General features: G+C 31.7%; 1 protein-coding gene across 1 annotated transcript in view; it reads right to left on the reverse strand.

Moving 5' to 3' along the window:
- Positions 1-21,258, reverse strand: part of LOC134691085 (acetylcholine receptor subunit beta-like 1) — a 38,415-nt gene extending 17,157 nt beyond the window's left edge. Inside the window, exons 1-2 of the mRNA XM_063551298.1 lie at positions 21,023-21,258; positions 3,861-4,068 (exon numbers count right to left, since the gene is read on the reverse strand). Of these exons, the coding sequence (XP_063407368.1) occupies positions 3,861-4,068; positions 21,023-21,069 (255 nt within the window). The 5' untranslated portion in view covers positions 21,070-21,258. The remainder of the gene's footprint in view (positions 1-3,860; positions 4,069-21,022) is intronic.
- Positions 21,259-22,479: the final 1,221 nt, after the last annotated feature.

Genomic DNA, 22,479 nt, shown 5'->3' on the forward strand with positions numbered 1-22,479 from the left:
TTCGAGTTTTAAATAAGTTGAAATTTTGAGTTTGAAATAAGTTGAAATTTCGAGTTTTAAATAAGTCGAAATTTCGAGTTTAAAAATAGGTCGAAATTTCGAGTTTTAAATAAGTTGAAATTTTGAGTTTATAATAAGTTGAAATTTCGAGTTTTTAAAAGGTCGAAATTTCAAGATTCTAGAATGTCAAAATTTCAAGATTCTAGAAAGTCAAAATTTCAAGATTTTGGAAAGTCAAAATTTCAAGTTGTAGTCAAAATTTCGGGATTTGAAAAGTCAAAATTTCAAGTTGTTGTCAAAATTTCAGGATTTGAAAAGTCAAAATTTCAAGTTGTAGTCAAAATTTTAGTGATTTGAAATGTCAAAATTTCGACTTTGAAAAAAAAGTTCACTGCCAATTTTATTTTTTCCATGTCCCTAATACGCTTCCGTATATAATAACATCGCACTATCTTCAAAAACTTTCAAATATTGATAACAGTTCAAAACTTTATCTTTATAGTAAACTTAAAAATGAAATTTGAGGACTACCTGCACAATCTAAACAATTTTAATAGTCGTCAGCTTTTAACAAAATAACGTGTAAGTGATCATAATTTGGAAATTGAATTAGGACGTTATAAAAAAATTCAAAGAGAACACAGACTGTGCAAAGTTTGTAAAATTTTAGATGATAAGGAACACTTTTTCCTTCATTGCCAAATTAACAGTAATGTAAGACATTCCCTTATAAATGCAATTAAAACCCATTATCCTAATTTTAACCAGCTTGACTCAAACTCTAAACTTAAAACTATTCTAGATCCCAATAAAGATATTTTGTCTAGTGTTGTAGACTATATAAAGCAATCTATGGAATTGCGAAAATAAGGTCCACATTGGTCAATTATTATATACATCTATATATAGATATATAATATTAATATCAACTTCACTTTTTAAAAACATTTATCATGTATAGTTATGTGTCTTGTCACTTGTGTATACAATGTACTATGTTTGCATTTTAACCCGTCAGGGTTTCATGTTTTTTGCAATAAAGATATAATTAATTATATAAATCGAGGAAAATGACGATCAACAAAACAAAAGTAGAATGGACTGCGATGTAAGTTTGAGAGTCAAATATAAAACCCGCACATTAAATAATTCTTACTAGATATAGGAAGATGTGGTGTGAGTGCCAATGAGACAACTCTCCATCCAAATAACAATTTAAAAATTAAACCATTATAGGTTAAAGTAGCTATTTTAAAAAATCTAATCTTTTAAATTATATAGATTATTGTAGGGAGTGTGAAAAATATATTCACATGAGAGACACAAAAATAACATTTTTCTTTAGGAAAGTTCTAATAATGTCACACCTATTGTTTCTCATAACAAGCGTAATTCTGCTGTTTAGTATATTTCTTTATATGAGAAAGACAACGTAATCAATAAATATCGATTTATTCATCGCAGGTATTTTCGTGGATTGCAAAAAAACTTGCCTTTTCGTGGATATTTGATTTTGTGATTTTGTCAAAGTTTGTATACAACCTAATAGAAAATCAATTGAAAATTTAAATTCGTGGTTAATCTCTACCCTCGAAATCCACGAAAATTGGTATCAAATGAATAATTATAACGAATCCACAGTTTCAATTTTCCTTTGACTGTTGCAAGAGAAATATGTTCCCCAGCAATATAGTGTGCCTACAATAATTTTGACAATGTATGTGGTAAAAAAGAGTAAATAAGGTGATCCCATCAATGTCTTCGCCTCACAGTGGTAGTGAGGATTTTGCAAATAATTTGCAAAACAGATACATTTTACACTACTTTATCAGAAAAGTTCAACCAGAATTATTTAAACGTCACAGTATAATCTTTCACAAAGGTTATCATGCCAAAGACAACAATGCTATTTTGATCTACACAACCTTGGCCTGTCTATAATGTTTGTAATATACACATGACAGGTACAATAATTCAATAACCTCCCACAACACAAATAAAAAAGCAACAAGTTACTATTATTATTATCTTTTAGTATTTACTATACTGTTTTTGTTTATTTTGTAAGGTATAAAAAGATAGTTTTATTATCATAATGGTGTTTTTTAGAACTGCCATGGGTATGGGTAAATTTATACTGCCACACTGTCTCCAAGATATGCGTACCATTCTAGGGATCCTACAATCCATCCCAGTAAATAGTGGTAAAAATGTGACAAAAGATACCAACATTTTTTTTAAACACATAAGATTTTGGTGGTGTTCGTGTTGACTATTCTTTAGTTTTCAATGTTGTGTCATCTGTCTTGTTCTTTTTCGTTTTTTTTTTGTTAGGTATGGCGTTGTCATTTTATTTTCGATCTATAAGTTTGACTGTCCTTCTGGTATCTTTTGCACCACTTTTCGCAGACGAACTGACAAAAGCATAGCCGAAAAAAATACAGCACAAACTATAAAGTAGAAGCCAAATTAACAATGGCATGGCACGACATGGAACACTAAGGACAGAGCTACCCGAACCGGACCATAATCAAGGAGTGATCTAAGTGTGTCTATCAGGGAAATCAGAAATTACTCCACACGCGGTACCCGACATGTGACTCATGTAGGTACCAATTTGTTGAAAATAATAATTGCAGATAATTTAAACAATTCGGCCTCATAAACCATAAAATTGAATAACGAAACATGCAACTACAAGTGATGATCGTCAATTCAATAATAATAAACATTGAATTATATTTTTTACACGTTGTATAATGCACGTGGTAGTACTAAATAAACGAAGAATTTTGTAAATTGTTTAGTATACCTCTTTAAAAATGCATTACCACAAGTTATTGTTCACGCGATTTATAAAAAATACAACATGTGTTTTACATAGCCATTATCATTAATACGCGATTACATGTTGCGTTTGAGATTGGTTAAATAATAGAAAATACATTTATCAATAAATTTCATGAAGCGAAAGTTGACTTATATAACAGAAGCCGCAAAGAACTCTCTAAGTCTTGCATGGCATGGGTGTGATAGTTTATCTGCAAATTGACATTTTTAATACTTTGCTGTATACAGATATTAATCATCGAGATAGGCAATATTTTGACATAAGTTGCGATGTGCGAATTGTGAGAATATTTACTTTTCTCTTTAAGCCATTTTACATGTATTTTTGACGTCAAATCCTCGATCAAAACTTTTCAACACTTTTGTGAAGAATGTCTTCAGCATTAACATTGCTTCACATATGATATTCCAATTTACTATCTTAATGATGTACTTTAAATTTTAGAAAAAAAACCCATAGAATTTGAAATTGATGTATTCGATAATAAAGTTGACCGTCATTAGTTAGATTGATGAAAATGGCGTTAAACATCATTAATCATTCAGTCATTTGTTCCGGGCATCAACCATATATAAGCCGATGTTTTGGTATTTATATTATTGCATTGATCAAATTTCAAATTTTCAGTTTTTGGCCATTTTCTTTTTACTACACCATTGGCTGTAATACATTTGCTATGGATAACCGTTATTCTGAACGGTGAAGTCCATGGTGTGGCACGGAAAATCTAATAACCAATCAGATCGAAATAAAAAAAAGACATGACACATCGCCATGTCATGAAGTTAAAAGAAGGATACGTTTGGTTGAATTCTGAAATGCTGTTTTCAAGACATTGCATAACCAAGTACACAAGAGATGACCTATCGGACGACAACGAGGCAAGATGACAGGATTGCTCCTAAAGCGAGTGTAGCATCTAACAATTAGGTCAACGGAATCTGCCGAGAATTGCCGATTGGGTAATTTACATTACAGTAAAAAAATATAATGAAAAACATCCACTTACCACTCTTAGATCTACGATACTCTCTAACTGACCATTTTTGGTATCTATGGAAACAATATCGATGAATTCTAAATTGGCTTTTATTTCCACTGGGTTCAGACCGTTGTTATAAGGTCGTACACGTTCGTTATATTTATGGAATGCAGTTGTGAAAACGTGTTTTGTTTCTTCTTTATAGTCTATATCTCCATAACAGTGGACCGGTGACCTGCAAAAGAATAAAATCCCAGGCTAATTATCCATTATTACATGTATTACAATAAACAAGCAGCGCGGCACAAGTATTTCCCATTACAAATTAAACGACAAATTGAAAGACTTGGTATTGCTTTTTTTTTAAAAACAATGGCCAAAGTAGAAACAAGTATCTTGTTTTTGAGAGGGATAAATCATAATTTATAAAGGATCACATTTATTCAAACAAAAATTCTCTGAAACAGACATTATCAAGATGCTCGATTTCTTGATTGACAACATATTTGTTACGTTTGGAGTACGTGTTTTATAGCAGACTGTCGTCATTCCAATGTTAACCAAGTGTGCCCCTCTAATTTTCGACTTGTTTCTTTATTATCATGAGGCTGACTTCATACAGGAACTTCTTAGAATGAAAAATAGGAGTTAGCAATATTATTTAACTTTTCTTTCCGATGTACATGTATAGATTATGTTCTCTCACTAAATAATTCAAAATTTGATGACTATGTTGACCGCATCTATCCTATCGAACTAAAGATAACGGATACAACAAATACAGTAAAGTCTGCCTACGGAGTATATATCGCCCAATTGGTATGATATTCCCGCGCTTGTATTTCCTATCATGATTTCCTTGATAGAGTGTTGCTGCTCACAAGGAAGCTATTAAACCAAGAGTTCAAAATTGTGAAGTTGAAATCCTTCCTTAGTAAATTTTACGGAGGCTATCACGAGTTGGTTGTCTGTTATGGAATAACCGCTTCACAGATGATTTCGGATATGTTTTTTACGTCCATACTAAAATCCCCTTCCCTTTTCATGAATTTGACCTATACCGAGTTGGACTATTTTCCGGGTGTGTAATAACATGAGCAACACGATGGATGCCACACGCGTGGAGCAGGAACTGCATACCCTTCCGGAGCACCCGCGATCATCCCAAGTTTTGGTTGGGTTCGTGCTGCTCAGTCTTAAGTTTTCTATGTTGTTTCTAGTGTACTTTCATTTGTCTGTTTCTCTTTTTCATTTTTAGCAATGGCGTTGTAAGTTTATTTTATATTCATGAGTTTGACTGTTCATCTGGTATCTTTCGCCCCCTTCTATTGATTTGCGACTTATCAGTGGCGCTAAAACCGGAACAAACCAACAACGAAGTTGAAAAACCCATCATGATAATAAGGTGTGTGAAATGATTTAGAAGACAACTATCCAGCAAAGTTCAGTATGACTTGCATGTAAGCAACTAGAGTTTCATAACCATAGTATGTGCAAAACCCATACTATATAGCCAATGCATGCATGCTCGATACTCTGTAGAAAACCGGTAAGTAAATCGCCGTTTGAAAGTCACTTTTTTAGGTCAATTTTTGCCCAATTTTTTTTCATGAAATTAAAACAAAATCTGTTGCTTTTGAGTTTCTTTTTAATTGATTAGAGACTTTTGGCTAATACCGTTATATTACTAATTACAAGACATTGATATACGCTAGTGTAATTATTAAATTTTAAAACTGCAGACCCAAATGCAAATACACTTTCGTTTCAATTGTAATTATTGCTTTAACAATTGAATTATTTCTGTATACACAAATTAACATGATTCTATGATTCATAGTGACAAGAACGCAAACTACCTCATCATTACACGACCATTAACACTGTCAGGTGGCTCGAATTGTGCAGGTATTCTATTTAAGTACGATTTGTGTTATTTAAGTCATACGAAACAGTGGGCAATACATTAACAGTATAATTATTTTATACGAAACAGTGGGCAATACATTAACACTAATTATTTTAAGACGTTATTTTATTGCACGTTCAAACGTAAGAAAATCAAGAGAAGAATATCACAAACGCTTTATAAATTGTTACAGCATTTAACGTCTGCTTCAAAGACAGATAATTTGATGAACGTAAAAGATCGATTAGTTAAAACAGCTGTGGAAAGACTGAAGGCGTAGTCTGCAATATGCTGAAATGTAGTTTTTAATCAATGCATGATATTAAAGATATCATTCAGTGCAGTACGATCTTTCGCCTTCTGTTGAAAGTGAGAAATTAACTAAAATCCTATGAAATATATGATTTTAAATAAATATATATATTGTATGGAATAGTCATGTTTTCTCTGAATTGCGTCAGCGAGAATTAAATGAGTCTTATAAAAAAAATCACGAAAAATTAAATCCGCGAACTCAGTTTCAAAATAACAAGCTTTTTAAAAAGGATTGATATGAATTGGTAGTACATTAGTAACGGAACTAAAAAAGCATTAAACAAACATGACATTCTAAATTAGATTGTAAATAGAGCAGGGTTGAGAACAGGTTTAACCCCACTGTATGTTTGCGCCTGTCCAGAGTCAGGAGCCTCTGGTCTTTGTTAGACTTGTATTTTTGTTTTTTTTTAATTTATAAGTTTATTTATATGTTTTGGAGTTCAGTGTGACGTAAATTTTCACTGAACAAGTTCATACATTTATTTAGTGGGCAGCCGAGGACCACCTCCGGTTGCATGAGTTTCTCGCTGCATTGAAAATCCATTTGTGGCGTTCCCCTTTATCTGCAGATCTATATTATAAATTAATTTAGACTTTATTACTTCAAATAAAACGACTTACGTTAATCAAACCTGATGTTGCAAGAAGCTATAAATATTTTTTTAAGAAAATCAAACACCTGATCTGTGGATATAAGATGAAACATTACGTAACTAAAAGGCGTTAATGTTCTCATCTATATTATAGTAATAAGACAAGTCCGTCCCTGCACGGCCAAAGCTATCGTTTAATTTCCATATTTCATTATTCTCATTAAAAATTAATGATTTTATGATTTCCGTTCATACCATGATTTCTGTGAATATCTGTCGTCGTGTAAGTGTGCGTTTGCGTCCAAATCTTTGGAGATCTTTTGAATACCAACAATATTAATGTTTAGTAAAACATACAAAAATAAACTACAGAGCAGCCAAGATAATTTAAGATCAACCTTACCGAAAGATGTCGGCAATAAGGTCTTATTATAAACCTATGAAAATGAGACAGCTCAAAGGGACAATACAAATATTTTAAGTCCAATAAAAAAAACCTGTTCTACGTCATTTGGTCTCTTGTGAAGAATGGTCTCACTGGCAATAATAACACATCTTCTGACTTTTTGGAACTTTTGGTCCTCAACGCTCTTCAACTTTATACATGTTTGGCTTTTTGACTCTTTTGATCTGAGCGTGACTGACGAGTCGTATGTAGACGAAACGCGCGTCTGGCGTATTAAATTATAAGCCTGGTACCTCTGATATCGATCAACTAAAGGTCACCGACAGCTATATGCCAAAGACTACAGGACAAAGATGTATATAACTGTCGATCACTGCACGACATTCAAAATTGGTCAATGTCGTAGAGTAAACGTACCGGGGTAAATTAATGTTAAAGACCTCAACACAACAGAAAACTGAAGGTCAGATTTGAGTTTATACTACTCAACGATTACGACAGACTATAAACACGATACGTATAAGACAAGGGCTTACGGCTCCTGTCTTGATGAAGTCACAACAAGCATGAGGCGGATTTAAGGTGCCGGATACCCAACACTTTCACTAAAATTAATTTGGCTCGTTTAATTTGCATAAAGTTTTGTCAACGTATTTACTTTGACACTTTAATAACAAAAATATATTTTTTTTTTTAACCAACCGTTTTGTCAGAAAAATTACACTCAGGTTGTATAGCAATTTGACAAACACCAATGTTGATCATTGAGAAGCTTTATATTTCTTTTACAACACTACGTAATTAAAACGTTTAGCTGACTTTACAGAGTTACATGTATCTCCCTGTACTGTTAGGTACCACCTTAACTTTTCCATTATAATTCTTTCTCTGGATCTTTAAGTAGTTTGGTTTTTTTTTCGCAGTACTTCTTTGATCATTGCGTTGTCTTATATTGTAGTCTATAATTGATTCGCATTGCATACTTTTGTTTCCCATGTAGCTTTTTTTTGCATAATCTTTAAAACGTCAAAATTCACTTAGTGCCTAATGTTCTTGCCATACGTCGCAAATTGATCATTAAGTTGACATACTATCTTAGACCGTCTGTTATTGCTGTTGTCAACAGGTGCAGTCAAACAAAACATATATTTGTTTATATATTTCCATGTAAACAAAGTTTATCTTAACAAACACAGAATGATTTTAACACTTTTCAAGACATTTTTTTAACACGCTTGACGACCTAATGTCACATTAGATGGGAACTATTTGTACAGCGCATGTATATGTAATTATCCCATGGGTTAATGGCTGAGTAACAGTTATGTCATAACTGCTAATCGTTGGTAGAAAATTGCAAAATGATTCAGGGCGGTGATTTGCAAAATCAGCTTATTCTCATAATTAGTGTATGAACGATATTATGAACAAACCATCTGCCAAAACAAAGCAAAACAGTGGATCTCGTATACGTTATTTTTATTAAAAGGATGAGGAAGAAAGCTTATTTGCCAATAGAAACCCTACCAAAACCGGAACCGGAAGTTAACTAATATACTTATGAAGGGTACGATGTACCTGCTCCACCAGTAACACTTGTCGCGTTGTCCTTTTTATTTGAAGTCGGTACGTGAAGTCATAAAAGAAGAAAAGAGGACACGGATAAAGACAGTTATGAAAATAGACTGAAATCATATGCTTATTTAATTTGACCAAATTGTTTGCCGGATCTGATGTGGATTTTAACCCAAATTTGTTAGTTAACCCAACTCAGACATGTGACAATATGATCGCGACACAATGTCCTATAGACACAAACTAGTACATGTATCCTTGTTTTGATAGTTAACCTTTAGAAAATCAGTCAAAACTATATGACAAAGAAGATTCTTCAGATGTCGTCAATTCTTTGGTTTAATGCATTGCACTGATACTGTTTCAACCTTTGTCGATAATTGGTATTACATGTTAGTAGGTCAATTTTAAATGCAACCAAAACCTTGTTTCTGTAAAATAACCTTGTCATATATGAAATACCTTCCCTTTTGTTTCAGATTAGTCAGTGTCGCCGAGAGAAGGAGCGAGTTGTCGTCAGAAAACTCGTTGTCCAATTATATCTTATTCCAAACATTATATCGTTAAATTATTGTAACATAACGTCCAGTGACGAATATCTCGTGTATTGCTTGCCGGTATTATTTATAGATAGTGAAGCTTGCATTGGCGGATCCAGGGGGATCCGGGGGTTGGAACACTCATTTTTTTTTGGACGATCAATGCATTTGAATGGGAGCATATATTTGGAACACCCCCTTTTACTCTGGGTTGGGCCCCCCCCCCCCTTTAAAATAGCTGGATCCGCCCCTGGCTTGTATGTTATAAAGATTAGAACATGTTATATATGATTGCCAACGAGACAAGTTCACCCTTCACCATTCAAAAAAACTTACTACATGAAAGGTAAGAAACTATAAGTCACCATATAAATTTCAACAATGAGCAAAACCCATACCCAATTACAAGCAAAATTTTCGGCTTTTAAACATCAGATAGTTTATGTAATCTAACCTAACTGACGAATATTTTCTAAAGCACTACACACATGTACATTTAACATCAACAATATTATTAGCTCCTTTATACAATTTATAGACTACAATTTGAAAATAAAGATGTCAGTATTTGTCTCATTTAGCAGCTTATTATAGAGGTATCTACAAATGTGTCTAATAGCATATTCAATGAACAAACAAGTAAAATATAATATTCATGATTCATTATCAAAGTTTAAGATTAGTAACTTTAAAGAAAGCTCAGAAACACATGAAACAGGAAACAACAACATAATGTACAACTAAAACATACAGTAGTGATTTGGTGTAATTACATGCATGCAATAGCTTAGACACTGACGTCTGATTGAAATTTCGGACATTGTATTTCAAAATTCTAATTTAAAATTTTGAATTAACTAAAGATATTACATTTCGATTTCAAAGATATACTTATTTATTTCAGTCTCTTTCATCCATGTTCTTTTATATATTATTTGTGACTAGATGAAAGATACTCGAACGGTAATCGATTTTCACATGTGTCGTTTTCTTCATAGTAGATGTAAGTTCGCCAAAAAAAAGTACGTTATTAGCTGATTAGCAAGTGTTTGAACATGAAAAGATAACCTCCCGCGATCTATATACCTTCAAAGTTTATAACTGGTAATATCTGTCAAAAATGATTTTTATAAGTTATCACATGGTTAGATTAACAACATGATAACAACATATTATTATTTTCTTATTAACTGACTTTAATACAGCATACTGTAAAACACGGTATTAAGGAGCCTGTAGATCAGTGGTTGTCGTTTGTTGATGTGTTAAATTTTTGTTTTTCGTTCATTTTTTGTACATAGATAAGGCTTGTATTGTTTTACATTTGTCATTTCGGGGCCTTTTATAACTGACCTTATGTGGTACGTGTTTTGCCCATTGATGAAGGCCGTACGGTGACCTGTAGTTGTTAATTTTTTGTGTCATTTTGGTCTCTTATGGAGAGTTGTCTCATTGGTAATCCTATCTCATCTTCTTTTTAAATGCTACAGTGGTACATTTTTTGTATTTAAAGGGAAAACAGTATCAAAATATTAGTTCATGTGATGACATTTATACCATTGTATACAAATGTTTTAAACAAAAATACCATGCGAGCACTATCATAATATTAAATATGCATATTATGTTAAAGTTGTATAATACAAAACTGGTTTACATTTACCATTCCAAACACTATGTTTTAACAGTTTGCCGTTTTAATCCACGTAGGCTATTAGTTTGTCCCAGCGTATTTTTATTTAAAAAAATAAAAATGTTTATTTTCGAGATGAGCACAAAATCATCATTTATCTTAGTAGAAAGATGAAATAAAAGACAACTGTACATGCTGTGACGAAAATATTTCAAATCCAATATTATTCCATGCGCGGTAAATAATGTGGGAAGTATAAACTATCTATTGATTAAATAAAACCTGTTTCAACGAATAATTTCCATATATTAGTTATTTTAGCGATGATGAAAAATATTTGGCGTGTACGTCTAATTGAAAATAGACATGCATATTAGAATGAGAAGGACGTGGTAATGTGATATGCATACGACCCCTGCATTGTTTTAGACCGACGCGTTGTTAATGGTTCTTCAATCGGTATGAATTCATCCTACGTGAAAACATTATTATGTAGAAGTTATAACAATAAAATCGTACAAATGTATAAGCAATAATATTATAGAAGTTTTGATTCCCAAACGACTGTTAATAATACATCAATAAAGAAGATATATTTATACATAATTCTAGAAAGTCGGAAACATTTCTCGTACGGTAAATATTTTAAGTTTAACCAAAGGAAAATGAACAGAATTATGTGTATCATGTAAATTTTAAATCAGTTCGAAATGTCAACAAATATTTGTATTTGAACATGTACATGTAAATGTCAAAACAGTTTTGATAGCTAAATTGTAAGTAGAATTGATTAAGTTCTTTCAGCAGGTCATCATACATATTATTATAAATTGCTATAATTGTACATAAAGTTTACATTGTACATGTATAATCTGCTATTAAAGTTCTTTAAAATTCTTTACATATTTCCAAATGTTAAATTGTGGTTTTGGAAATGACATGTTAGAAAAACAAAGGCTATTGGATATCAGTATTTGCACACTAAAAAATACACAGTAGCGCTTTTATTGCTGTTAATAGAAAAACAGATGTGGTATGATTGCAAATGAGACCACTTAAAAAAGAGACTAAATTAACACAGAAAATTCAAATTGGGAACAGCTATTATATAGGTTACCATATGGCATTCGACAATGGACATACCACATGGTCAGCTTTAAAAGTCCACGAATTCACAAATTTAATGATCATAACAATTCAAACGAGAAAACTAACGGCCTAATTAATGTACAAAAATATGAACGAAATACAAAACTGTAACACATCAACAAACGACAGAATTACCGACTCCTGACTTGGGACAGGCACATACACGTACGTACAGAATGTGGCTGGATTAAACATTTTAGAGGGACCAAAACCCTCCCCAACCGGAGACAGTGGTGTAACAATATAACATAAGAACAAAGCATAAAAATCAGTTGAAAAATGTTTAACTCGACAGATGATGTATACAAATATCTATTTTCAGAACAGCCTAAACATTATGAATAAAGCTTTCAATGTTGAAATATGTCGTAGTAAAATAGTGCTTAGAGGTTGAACTAATAATTATATCATTTAAAACAAAAAGAAAGATACCGACAGTTTTTAATACAGTGGTGTTTGTTAGGTATTAAAGATATTTGCGAAGTGGGCGAATATTAGCTGACTTATTAACGAAAGTTATATACAAAATAGATAACAAGAGCATCATTAGCGCTACAGTAAAATAGAAATTGTAAATACAAGCACATAATGTCTTATGGTAATTGTTGTTTATAAATGAAGATAGAGAGAATCCGAAAAGAAAACTTTTGATATGATTATAATAAGGGTACTCTTAATAAAAAATATATTAAGCACGTGCACTTCAAAGATAATATTAAGTAATGCAAATAGTGTAAGTCTATATAAAAATCTCGTGTGATCCCCTAATCTCGTGTGATTCCCTACTTAAACCAAATCAAACAAATGTTTATTTAACTATAACTATTAAGTACTAGCAGTATAACAACTGTCAGCATTGCTTTCGATTGGATTGTTCCATGCAATTAACAGAACATTATGCATCAAGTGTTTTTTAGATGTGCGAAAAGAATAAACCAATGAGGAACATTGGTCAATTATTCCCCTTTAATGATAACACAGGTGGCAGTGCAGTAGATCAGGTCCAACACACAGCATCTCTTATCTATATCCTATTGAGAATTACAGTGTATATTTGTATACAAATTATAATAAGAAGTTTTTTTTATCACTTAATATCTTTTAACTGGTGTTTGTACCTGGAGGTGTCTTATAAAGATGGACATATGTTTTTAATTTTATTTTTTTAAAATAAGAAATGGACATTTGCAACAAAAAGGAAAAAAATATGAAAAGCACATAGAATTGATAGTCCTATAACATGTATGATATATGACTTGGGGGATTTATTTTCTTTTTCAATATTAATTTATTCTTTTTTACTTATTTTGCTATTTATATTTAATTTGCATTAAAACATATATGAAAATATCAGCATTAAATGTTAGATAACGAAAATGCTAATGCATATACTATAGAACTAAAAGAATGGACAGCTAGCAAAAAAAGTTTAGTTTGCTGTGATCTTTGTTTTTTGCAGAGCATTCATAAATCAGTTACAAGTTTTGACAAATGAAGACTGAAGTGAGATATTCAATGAAATTAATTTGTAATTTAAAAAAAAATATAAAAATTTAATAATCTTAGATTATATGATATTCGTCAAGAACTACCGGTTTGAAATATTTTTCATTAAAAGAAGTTCTTTTATTTCAGCATTGAATTATAAAAATTCTTTAAAAGTTTAAAAAAAAAAAAGTAATTTGAAAGTAATAATCATTATTGTTGGCCAAACACTAATTAACACCAAAATTACCTCAGACAAGAACAGAACCGATCTAGTGTAACTAGTTTATTTCGGGATGTATATGGGCATTTGAGTGATAATACTGTATCGGTTTCTGTTTATACACCTGATAAAGAGGCAAGAAAAAGAAGTGACCTCGACACAAATATTCCATATTTAATCTTTTTTGCCTTCTGACTGACTCAACCCTTGAAAGAGAAAACTGTCATGTCAAAGTAAACTACAGAGACATGTTTACAATGAGCTGTTAGGCCCCTATTAGTAACATACAAAACAGTCACACAGACACTCTAAAATAATGAGGTCTTTATTTATGTAACATTTTGTAGGTGATTTCGTGCTCTTTTCATTTTGGTATGACAATTTACTTAGACAAAAAAATGAGTTGTATTTGGTCCCAGTCGCAGGTATTTCAGAAATCTATTGTTCTTCAATTGCTGAGCTGTATTGAAAAGTATTTAACCCTATTTGTTTCAGATATATCTCTATTGAGTTTGATGTAAAATGTGCAGTCATTTCCAAAATTCTGTTTTCTGTCATTTGATTCTCATTTCAAAAAATTTAGGGTATCAAAATGGAAAAAAAATATCAAATTTGAAATTGAAAGCTAGGTTTTGTTTTTAATTTGTCATATATACAAGTATAAAGATTTCTACCGTTTAATTAATGAAATTTATTAAAAGAAAAACACAAATAAAAAAATCATACTATATTCATTTATTTGTGTTAACAATCTGATTATTATTAAATATTCACAAATATATACATGTATGCTGTTGTTTTTCTATGGTCGGGTTGTTGTCTCTTTGATACATTCCCCATTTCCATTCTCAATTTAATCTTAACAACACGTTTACATTCCATATTTTAAAAATTTTAATAAAGAAAAAAATACATTTAAGTTATATCTTTAATTGTAAGTATGTTAAAAAAAAACACCCTCATTTTTTCTTCCACTGCATGATAATACACATGCACTCCTAAAGTTTTTTTAGTTCAGGCAATCAGGGACTTTCTATACTTAGTAAAGTATAAAAAGTCACTGGGGAATGCATTCAAAATTTTACACATCTGTCATTTATATACTAAATAGTGAATAAGATCAAATAGTACAAAAGAATTTATTTTAATTAAGACTTATCAGCATACACATATGTGGCAATGAATGCATGCTGGCTTTCCTATCATACAAACAGATGTTAATTGTTGGACCTGATCTACCACAGCGCCACCTGGAATTAAGTGGGGATAATCTTCACCAATGTCTCTCATTATAAAGGTTGTTAAAGTATGAGTGTGCGATATACGAAGTTAATCAACAATGTGTATAGGGATAGCAGAGTTATCAGTAAAGAACTATACAAAAATGTATAATTGAGGGGTATAAAAACTAACATGATACAGTGAATTTCGTATCCCTGGAAATAGTATAACTTTTTATTGTTTCTTTTCATTTGTAGTCTCTCTCGGTCTATCTATCTCTCAGTCTATCTTTCTCTCTCATTCCACTCACGTCAGGTTTATATTTTTCACCGGTCTCGTCAGTTAAGCTCGAACAAAAACAGATGGAGATCACCTCAAAAATCATCAATTATATAAATCGTCATAATTAATTCGCTCTATGTTTGAGACAAGTCATATGAAATACCAATACGAATAATGTTGTACGCGTTCCAGCTTCAATATACATCGGACTCATCGGTCGAATCGAAACAGTTGGTAAGCCGAACCAATAGTTTAAACACATTAAAATCGATATTTTCGCAATTTGAGTTTGTATGTGAATTCTATACCTCCATACCTACATTTCATATCGCTGCCAAATATTTTACTTATCGGGAGCACCTGAGATCACCCCAGTTTTTGGTGGGCTTCGTGTTCAATAGTCTTTAAGTTTTCCAGATTGTTTCCGATGTACTATTACAATTATTTGTCTTTTTCTTTTTATCAATGGCTTTGTCAGTTTATTTTCGATCAATGAGTTTGATTGTTCCTCTGGTATCTTTCGCTCCTTTTTTGCTGCTTCAAATATCTATTTCTTGGATCACTTTAATACCTAACTTAATTTTATTGAGTTTTAAATTCAACAATTCGAAACCATTAAGCTCGTTGCTGTACAATCTAAAATGGGTCATACAACACTGTGATGATTTAACATGTGTCAAGTACAACACTTTGACAAGTATAATCTGATCATTCTTACTCCTACAATTACTGGGTGTCGTCTGCTGTATGACATTGTATTAAATTAGTTGTTAATATCAATACTTAGATAATTATTCCTATAATTGACATTACATAACAATACTGCTTACATATTTCATCTATAGATGTGTATGACATGTATTCTATATATCCACGATCAACATCTGCAACTGAACAATCGTTAAGGATGCAGATGTCAAATTCGTGATGAATTTGAATACAACATAAGTGTTATGATATAGTTATGTTAAATCTTACTGTGTTTGCAATAAATTTAGTTATTTTAAAGGCAAGTAAATGTAGTTATTTTAAAGTCAAATGGAAAAGCGAGTTTTCACATAATGAATAAATCTTCTATTTTCTTTCCTCTGACGTCATGTAAATATACTATTTTTCCACCTTTGAAAAGATAAATCATGATATTTCTATAAGTTTTTATAAACTTATCTTCCAACAAGCCATCTAAGGACCCCCACTTACTATGTATGCCCTACGTCTGTGTGATCTAAGCAAAAATACTCATATTTTATTCCGTGTATCAGATAATTAACAATTTTGTGAACAGTATCTATTTTGTAATCTGATATGTCTATTGAGCTGACTTTTGCTTCATTAATCATTGCGTCATGCATGCCCACCTTTTCAGTCTTCGCTGTTCATTCTTATCCACCAACGGCTAAATTCTACGGAGGCCGGTTAGTGTCAGGGTGGAGTTTTATTAGTAAGTCCTTAGCTAAGTTGTTATAGCGACTTTACTAAGTCGTTACACCATATTACGATGTAGATATGATAATTAAGTCGTTATAACAACTTAGCTAAGTCGTTGTAACGACTTAAAAGATAAAAACCCACCCTGACACTAACCGGCTTCCGTAACATTCCGTATGTATACATGTACACGAAATCAAACAATTACTAGTATGAAAAACGTATCCATTTTCTTAGCAGATATATTTATTTAGCCCACTTTATCGTTAAACCATCTTACAGTCATTCCTTATAAATTATTTGTAGATTCCACTCAGGCAAAATCAGGCAAACAAAAGTTGATGACGTCACGGTATTTTTAATTACACAAAAGTATGTCTATGAACTGATAGAAAATAATAACAGCCAATCAGAGAACGCGTTGCATCAAAAATCAAACTATTTAGATATTACAACAAAAGACAACCACTGAGTGACACACTTCTTGATCTGAGGAGAATTATGAACAGGAATTAAAGCCTTCTAGACTTAACACAGATGTATTATGGGTATTATGCTGCTTGTCCTTACAATGACCTTTTACTTCTCTACAGGATCATTTGTATAACATCTGGGAGAAATAATACAGATCTTCCTAGAATCAAAACAGTCTTTTAAAATGGAAATAAAAAACCATTGTTATCTTAATATAAATATTTTAAAGCTATTGTATAATCCTTGATGGAAAGGCGTAGAATTATTTATATTAAAGATTTTTTTGTATTTAACATACTTGAAAATAAAGCGTCATATCTGTTCGAAATAAAGGCCAACTCTATTAAACAGCATCTTCGGTATATTATCTTAAGTGCTTTAATATCCTCAGAATGACAAAACTGACAATACACTTCAAACAAGTGCTCATAATGACTTCAAGTTATTGTTTAAGTATGAGAATGTCCATATTAGAATAATTATTTGTAGTTTTAAATATTACGATATGTTTAAACATTTCCAATTAGCTAATCTTATCACTATTTTCAAAACGTTTCCAACCACGTCCATGAAATTTAAATCTAACTACACTTTTTAGCATGAAACACTGGTTCTATGCAATGCAAAACAACAATGAGATGTAGCACTAAATATGGGTTTGTGGGACGTCAGAGTACGTCCCGTTTCAAAATGGATGCGCCGCTTCGTTGCTTCTAATTTATATGGTACATGCAGTGTAATAATAAGGATATGATTTCTAATTAGACAAATATCTACCAAATCTCCAATGATGTGGATTTAAGCAATTATAGGCAACCGTACTAAGATCGGCATTCAACAATTAGAAATAGCCATACCGTATTTGTATGGTCTTCAACTCGTTTGGAACAATTTCAATATCACTATAATACCGGTATATATAATTTATTTCGTGTAATTTGCATTTTCAGTAAAGAGCATTTGTGTTCATACAATGTATATCTTAACTTTCTTTTATTATAAAACATTTATTAATAAATATATAGAAAGGAAGATATTAAGGAAAATGGACTAAGTTATAAAAAAACACCCAGATCTATATAGTATGAAAGCTAAGCAATGCCAAGAAAATCCGTACCCATCGCAATGAAGACGTTAAAACTGATCTACACCGCCTTAATGTGGCCTTAAAACAAGATCAAAGAACAGGAAAGACCATTATAAGAGACAAAATATCATAAAAACAGGTTTGATTAAATAGATACACCTACCGATTCTAGGATATCAAAGAAAAAGGTATGATATGTGTTATGTGCAATTACCAATCATATACTATCCTATAAAACTTTATTAATTTAACGCCTCATATCTTTGTAATAGAATTAACGTAATTTATTCCACACAAACCCGTAATAAAGTTCTGCAGTAAAGCCAATTAATGATGAAAATAATGAACAGGGGATTAGATTCGATCCAAAATTTTAGTACTAAAGTATATAAATATCGTTTCGAATTTAGTTCAACCTCGAACTAGTTTTTGACCAGTGGGTTATTTCAACGCAATTCAAAGAACAGCACATCAGGATTGATAATAGTCCATATTGATTTAAAATGTAATAAAAAAATTACAACGACTAGACAAAACAACAACTTACTAAAAACTATACAGTAAATTGCAGATCAATCAACTCAAACCCATCCAAACTGGGAGTGACTTTGGGAGCTTCGGAAGGGTATACATATAAAAAAGAAGATGTGGTATGATTGCCAAATAGACAACTATCCACAAAAGACCAAAACGACATAAACATTACCAATTATAGGTCACCGTACGGCCTTCAACAATGAGCAAAGCCCACACCGCATATAGTCAGCTATAAAAGGCCCCGATAAGACAATTCAAACGAGAAAACTAACGGTTTTATTTATGTAAAAAAATGAACGAAAAACAAATATGTAACACATAAACAAACGACAACCACTGAATTACAGGCTCCTGACTTTGGCCAGGCACATACATAAATAATGTGGCGGGATTACCTTTCCGGTTAGTAACACTTTTTGTTTTATTCTTTTCAAATACACATTTGACGATTAGTCGTTTTTAGTACTGCCGCCATCGAGAAAAAGTGAACGGAATTGCGGTAACCTTAAATGGAGCACAATCGTCTATCTATGGAAATATGCAAAACAGCCAGCTATTCCATAATGGTCAACGAAATGAAAATGGCGCCCATAAATTTTCGTAGAAATAAAATTACATTAAATGTTTAACTGTCTTACTACTAAATGTTTCGGCGTGGGACGTTTGCGCTTTTTCATAGGACATTTGCGCTTTTTATTTTGGACACTTGCGCTTCAAATTATAGGACATTTGCACTTTTAAAAAAGACATTTGTGCTTTTTACATAGGATATTTGCGTTTTAGCAATATTTGTTTTTCAATACTATCCTCCCTTTTTATCTGGGCTTTGGACCAGCAGGGGGTTTGACCTTGAAGAGTTTAATTCATATTGTTCTCTTTATGATTAAAAGTTTAAAAATCTTTTCATAGCACATTGATATTATATGTTTGAAAGTTTATATACAGCTACAAGTAAACATTAGAAAGACATAAACACACTTCAAGTCATCACATGTCAGTTTTTGCTTGATACATTTAACTGAAGCACAAGAAGTGGACACATTTAGCTCTTGTTATCTGTTCTGACTGGTATTTCTCCCATATTTCAAATAAATAATAAAGTTTATCTTTCTTAATTCTTGGTTGGAGTGCCTGTTCATCAATGTTACAAATCTTAACGTAATACACTGATTGTTTTCAATATTCTTCAAAAGATCATAATATAGCAGGATGAGTCGATTAGAACTGTTCATTATAGTGGGCATGGAAGGATTCTGGACCATTTGTCAAACTTAATTTCAGGTAGACAACTATAGGTAAAAAGCGCAAATGTCCATAGTATTTGAAGCGCAAATATCCTATCGTTTTACAGGCAAAAAAGCGCAAACGTCCTGTACCCAAATATTTACGTATATACAAGTATGTATTGATAGTATCTTGAATTAATAGACCTGGTAATTCAGGATATATATTGTCTATACGGCGGCTTAAAATTATTCTTCAACATCACTTGTTTACATGCAATTTAAACATTGATCTATGAAAGTGCGAACGAGATACATATTTTGAATTACATAAGAAAAAAAATGAAAATGAAATTTTTAAATATAAATCCATCAGTTTTCTTATAGATCATGACAGAACGAACCACTGTCTACGAGACGGATCGTGGGCTCTCTTTAAAGAAAAAAGTAGATGACGTGGTGCGATTGCAAATGAGACAACTCTCCACCAGAGTCCAACTGATTAAGACTATTATACCTTGCGTAAAGCACCGCATGGCCTTAAAATACAACCTTTGCTAAAGAAGCTTTAAACGGATCCAGTATGACATTAAAAATAATTCAAATGAAAAAAAAAAGACCTGATTTATGTACAAAACAATACACGGAAAAAAGTATGATATATAGAAACAAACGACAACCACTGAGTTGCATGCTCCTGACTTGGGACAGACACGTGTGTGGCGAGGTTACATGTTATAGCAGTTATAGTCGAAAATGAACACACCGAACTAGGTGTTGAGAAGAGAACTAAGTCAGTGAACAGTTTGACTTAGAAAAAAAAAGTCGAAAATGATCACGTAATAAAAACGGTATTTTATTTTTCATGTAGCTAAATCTTAATTTTGAAAAAAATAACAGTTATTGCAGAAGCTCTTTTTACCAAAGAATGATAAAAACTTGATCGTGAGTTACGCTGAAATGTTTCTGACTTGCAAAGTTTTTTTTTTCTCGTCACAGTGCTCAACTTCACGAAAACTGGAATATAAACAATTTAAAGATGACAATGTATATCAAATAATTAGCAAAAAGGTTTTTAATTAATATAACAGGATAGATAAAACTTACCTTAGTGACAATCCGAAAAAGGGTAACAAAATAATAATAAGCTCCATCGTTTATCTTTTCACAAATTAAAAATCCTATATTCAAAATGTAATTAATTATTCATAATCAATCTACAATTATCCTACTACAGCAGCTAAACAGCTCTCTTCTACAAAGGCGAGAAAAGTGATCATTCACTGCTGAATCGTAGTGTCGTAACGATAAGCGCAATCATCATATATTAGTTGTGAGATTTATACTATTTGGCATGGTACACGAAGCCAATGAATTTATCTCCTCGATTTATCTGCATTTATATATTTAACTGTCTACTTATACTTAACAAGTGTGTTGATATTCGCTTATATCTCATATACAAAACTTCAGTGTCGGATGAAGAAATTAAGATGTAATTTTTGTTTAATGTGTGATGCTTATGGACCATCAAACGTGTGGTCTTCTCTCTTGTTTATTCATTTACTTTTGTAGAATGTCTTTATTATTGAAAATGATCTTACTATGAAGCTTAAAATAGTACATTTTGTACATGATATTACTGTAATGTCTTAATCAGGAGCTCTATATTGAATTTGTTTGAAATATTTGCCACTGGATGTTTAACAACAATCATTCAACAAATTAGTCGAAGTAGTGAAAAGATATGATTACTGGGTTAAGTTCAATATCGTAGCAGCTACGTATCAATATCTATGTAACAACTAGTCTATAGCTACATGTTTAATAGTCAAAATCTACGTAGCACTGCGTAGTCGCTACGATATTGAACGCAACCCTGCTCGGAATGAATTGTTTACTTTTGTGTAACAGAGTTGTTGTTGGTTAAATTTTATTACGTTCTTTGTTTAGACATACATTTTTCCTATTTTTTTCCCTGCCATGGTGTTGTAAGTTAGTCTTTGAGTTTCAATATTTAGGCTGTGCTCCGCTTCTCACGTCCTGTCTGAATTAATTTAAGGAGGTAGACCTAGGTTAAGGGAAATAACTCTTAAAATCATCAGTACGTTTGTGTTAACCATTTTAATAAATATATTCTAAGCTTCTAGGTAACATAGAATATTTCTAATCTGTGTCAGGTAAATGCTTAAAATACATTGATGATACTTGACTTTTAAAAACGCAAAACTGATTTAAAGAGTTATCTCCCTACCTCCTTAAGCTGACTTAAATGGTATCTGAAACGTTTTGCTTTTACTTTAATGTGATTGGTTGATGCGGCTTCTCCGTGGACTACTCGTCTTTGTGGAAAGTTTCGCCTCTCATCATTTCATACTTGTAGGGAAGTTAAAATAATAATAAAGCAAATTTATTACATTTAGTTGTATGAAATGCCAGGACTGTCTACTTAACATACTGTCAAAACTACTGAACATAATATAAAAAATACTGAACATAATATAAAAAAACTGAACATAATATAAAAGATACTGAACATAATATAAGTTCTACTGAATATAATG

This window comes from Mytilus trossulus, chromosome 11 (genome assembly GCF_036588685.1).
Source record: "Mytilus trossulus isolate FHL-02 chromosome 11, PNRI_Mtr1.1.1.hap1, whole genome shotgun sequence".
Lineage (NCBI taxonomy): Eukaryota > Metazoa > Mollusca > Bivalvia > Mytilida > Mytilidae > Mytilus > Mytilus trossulus.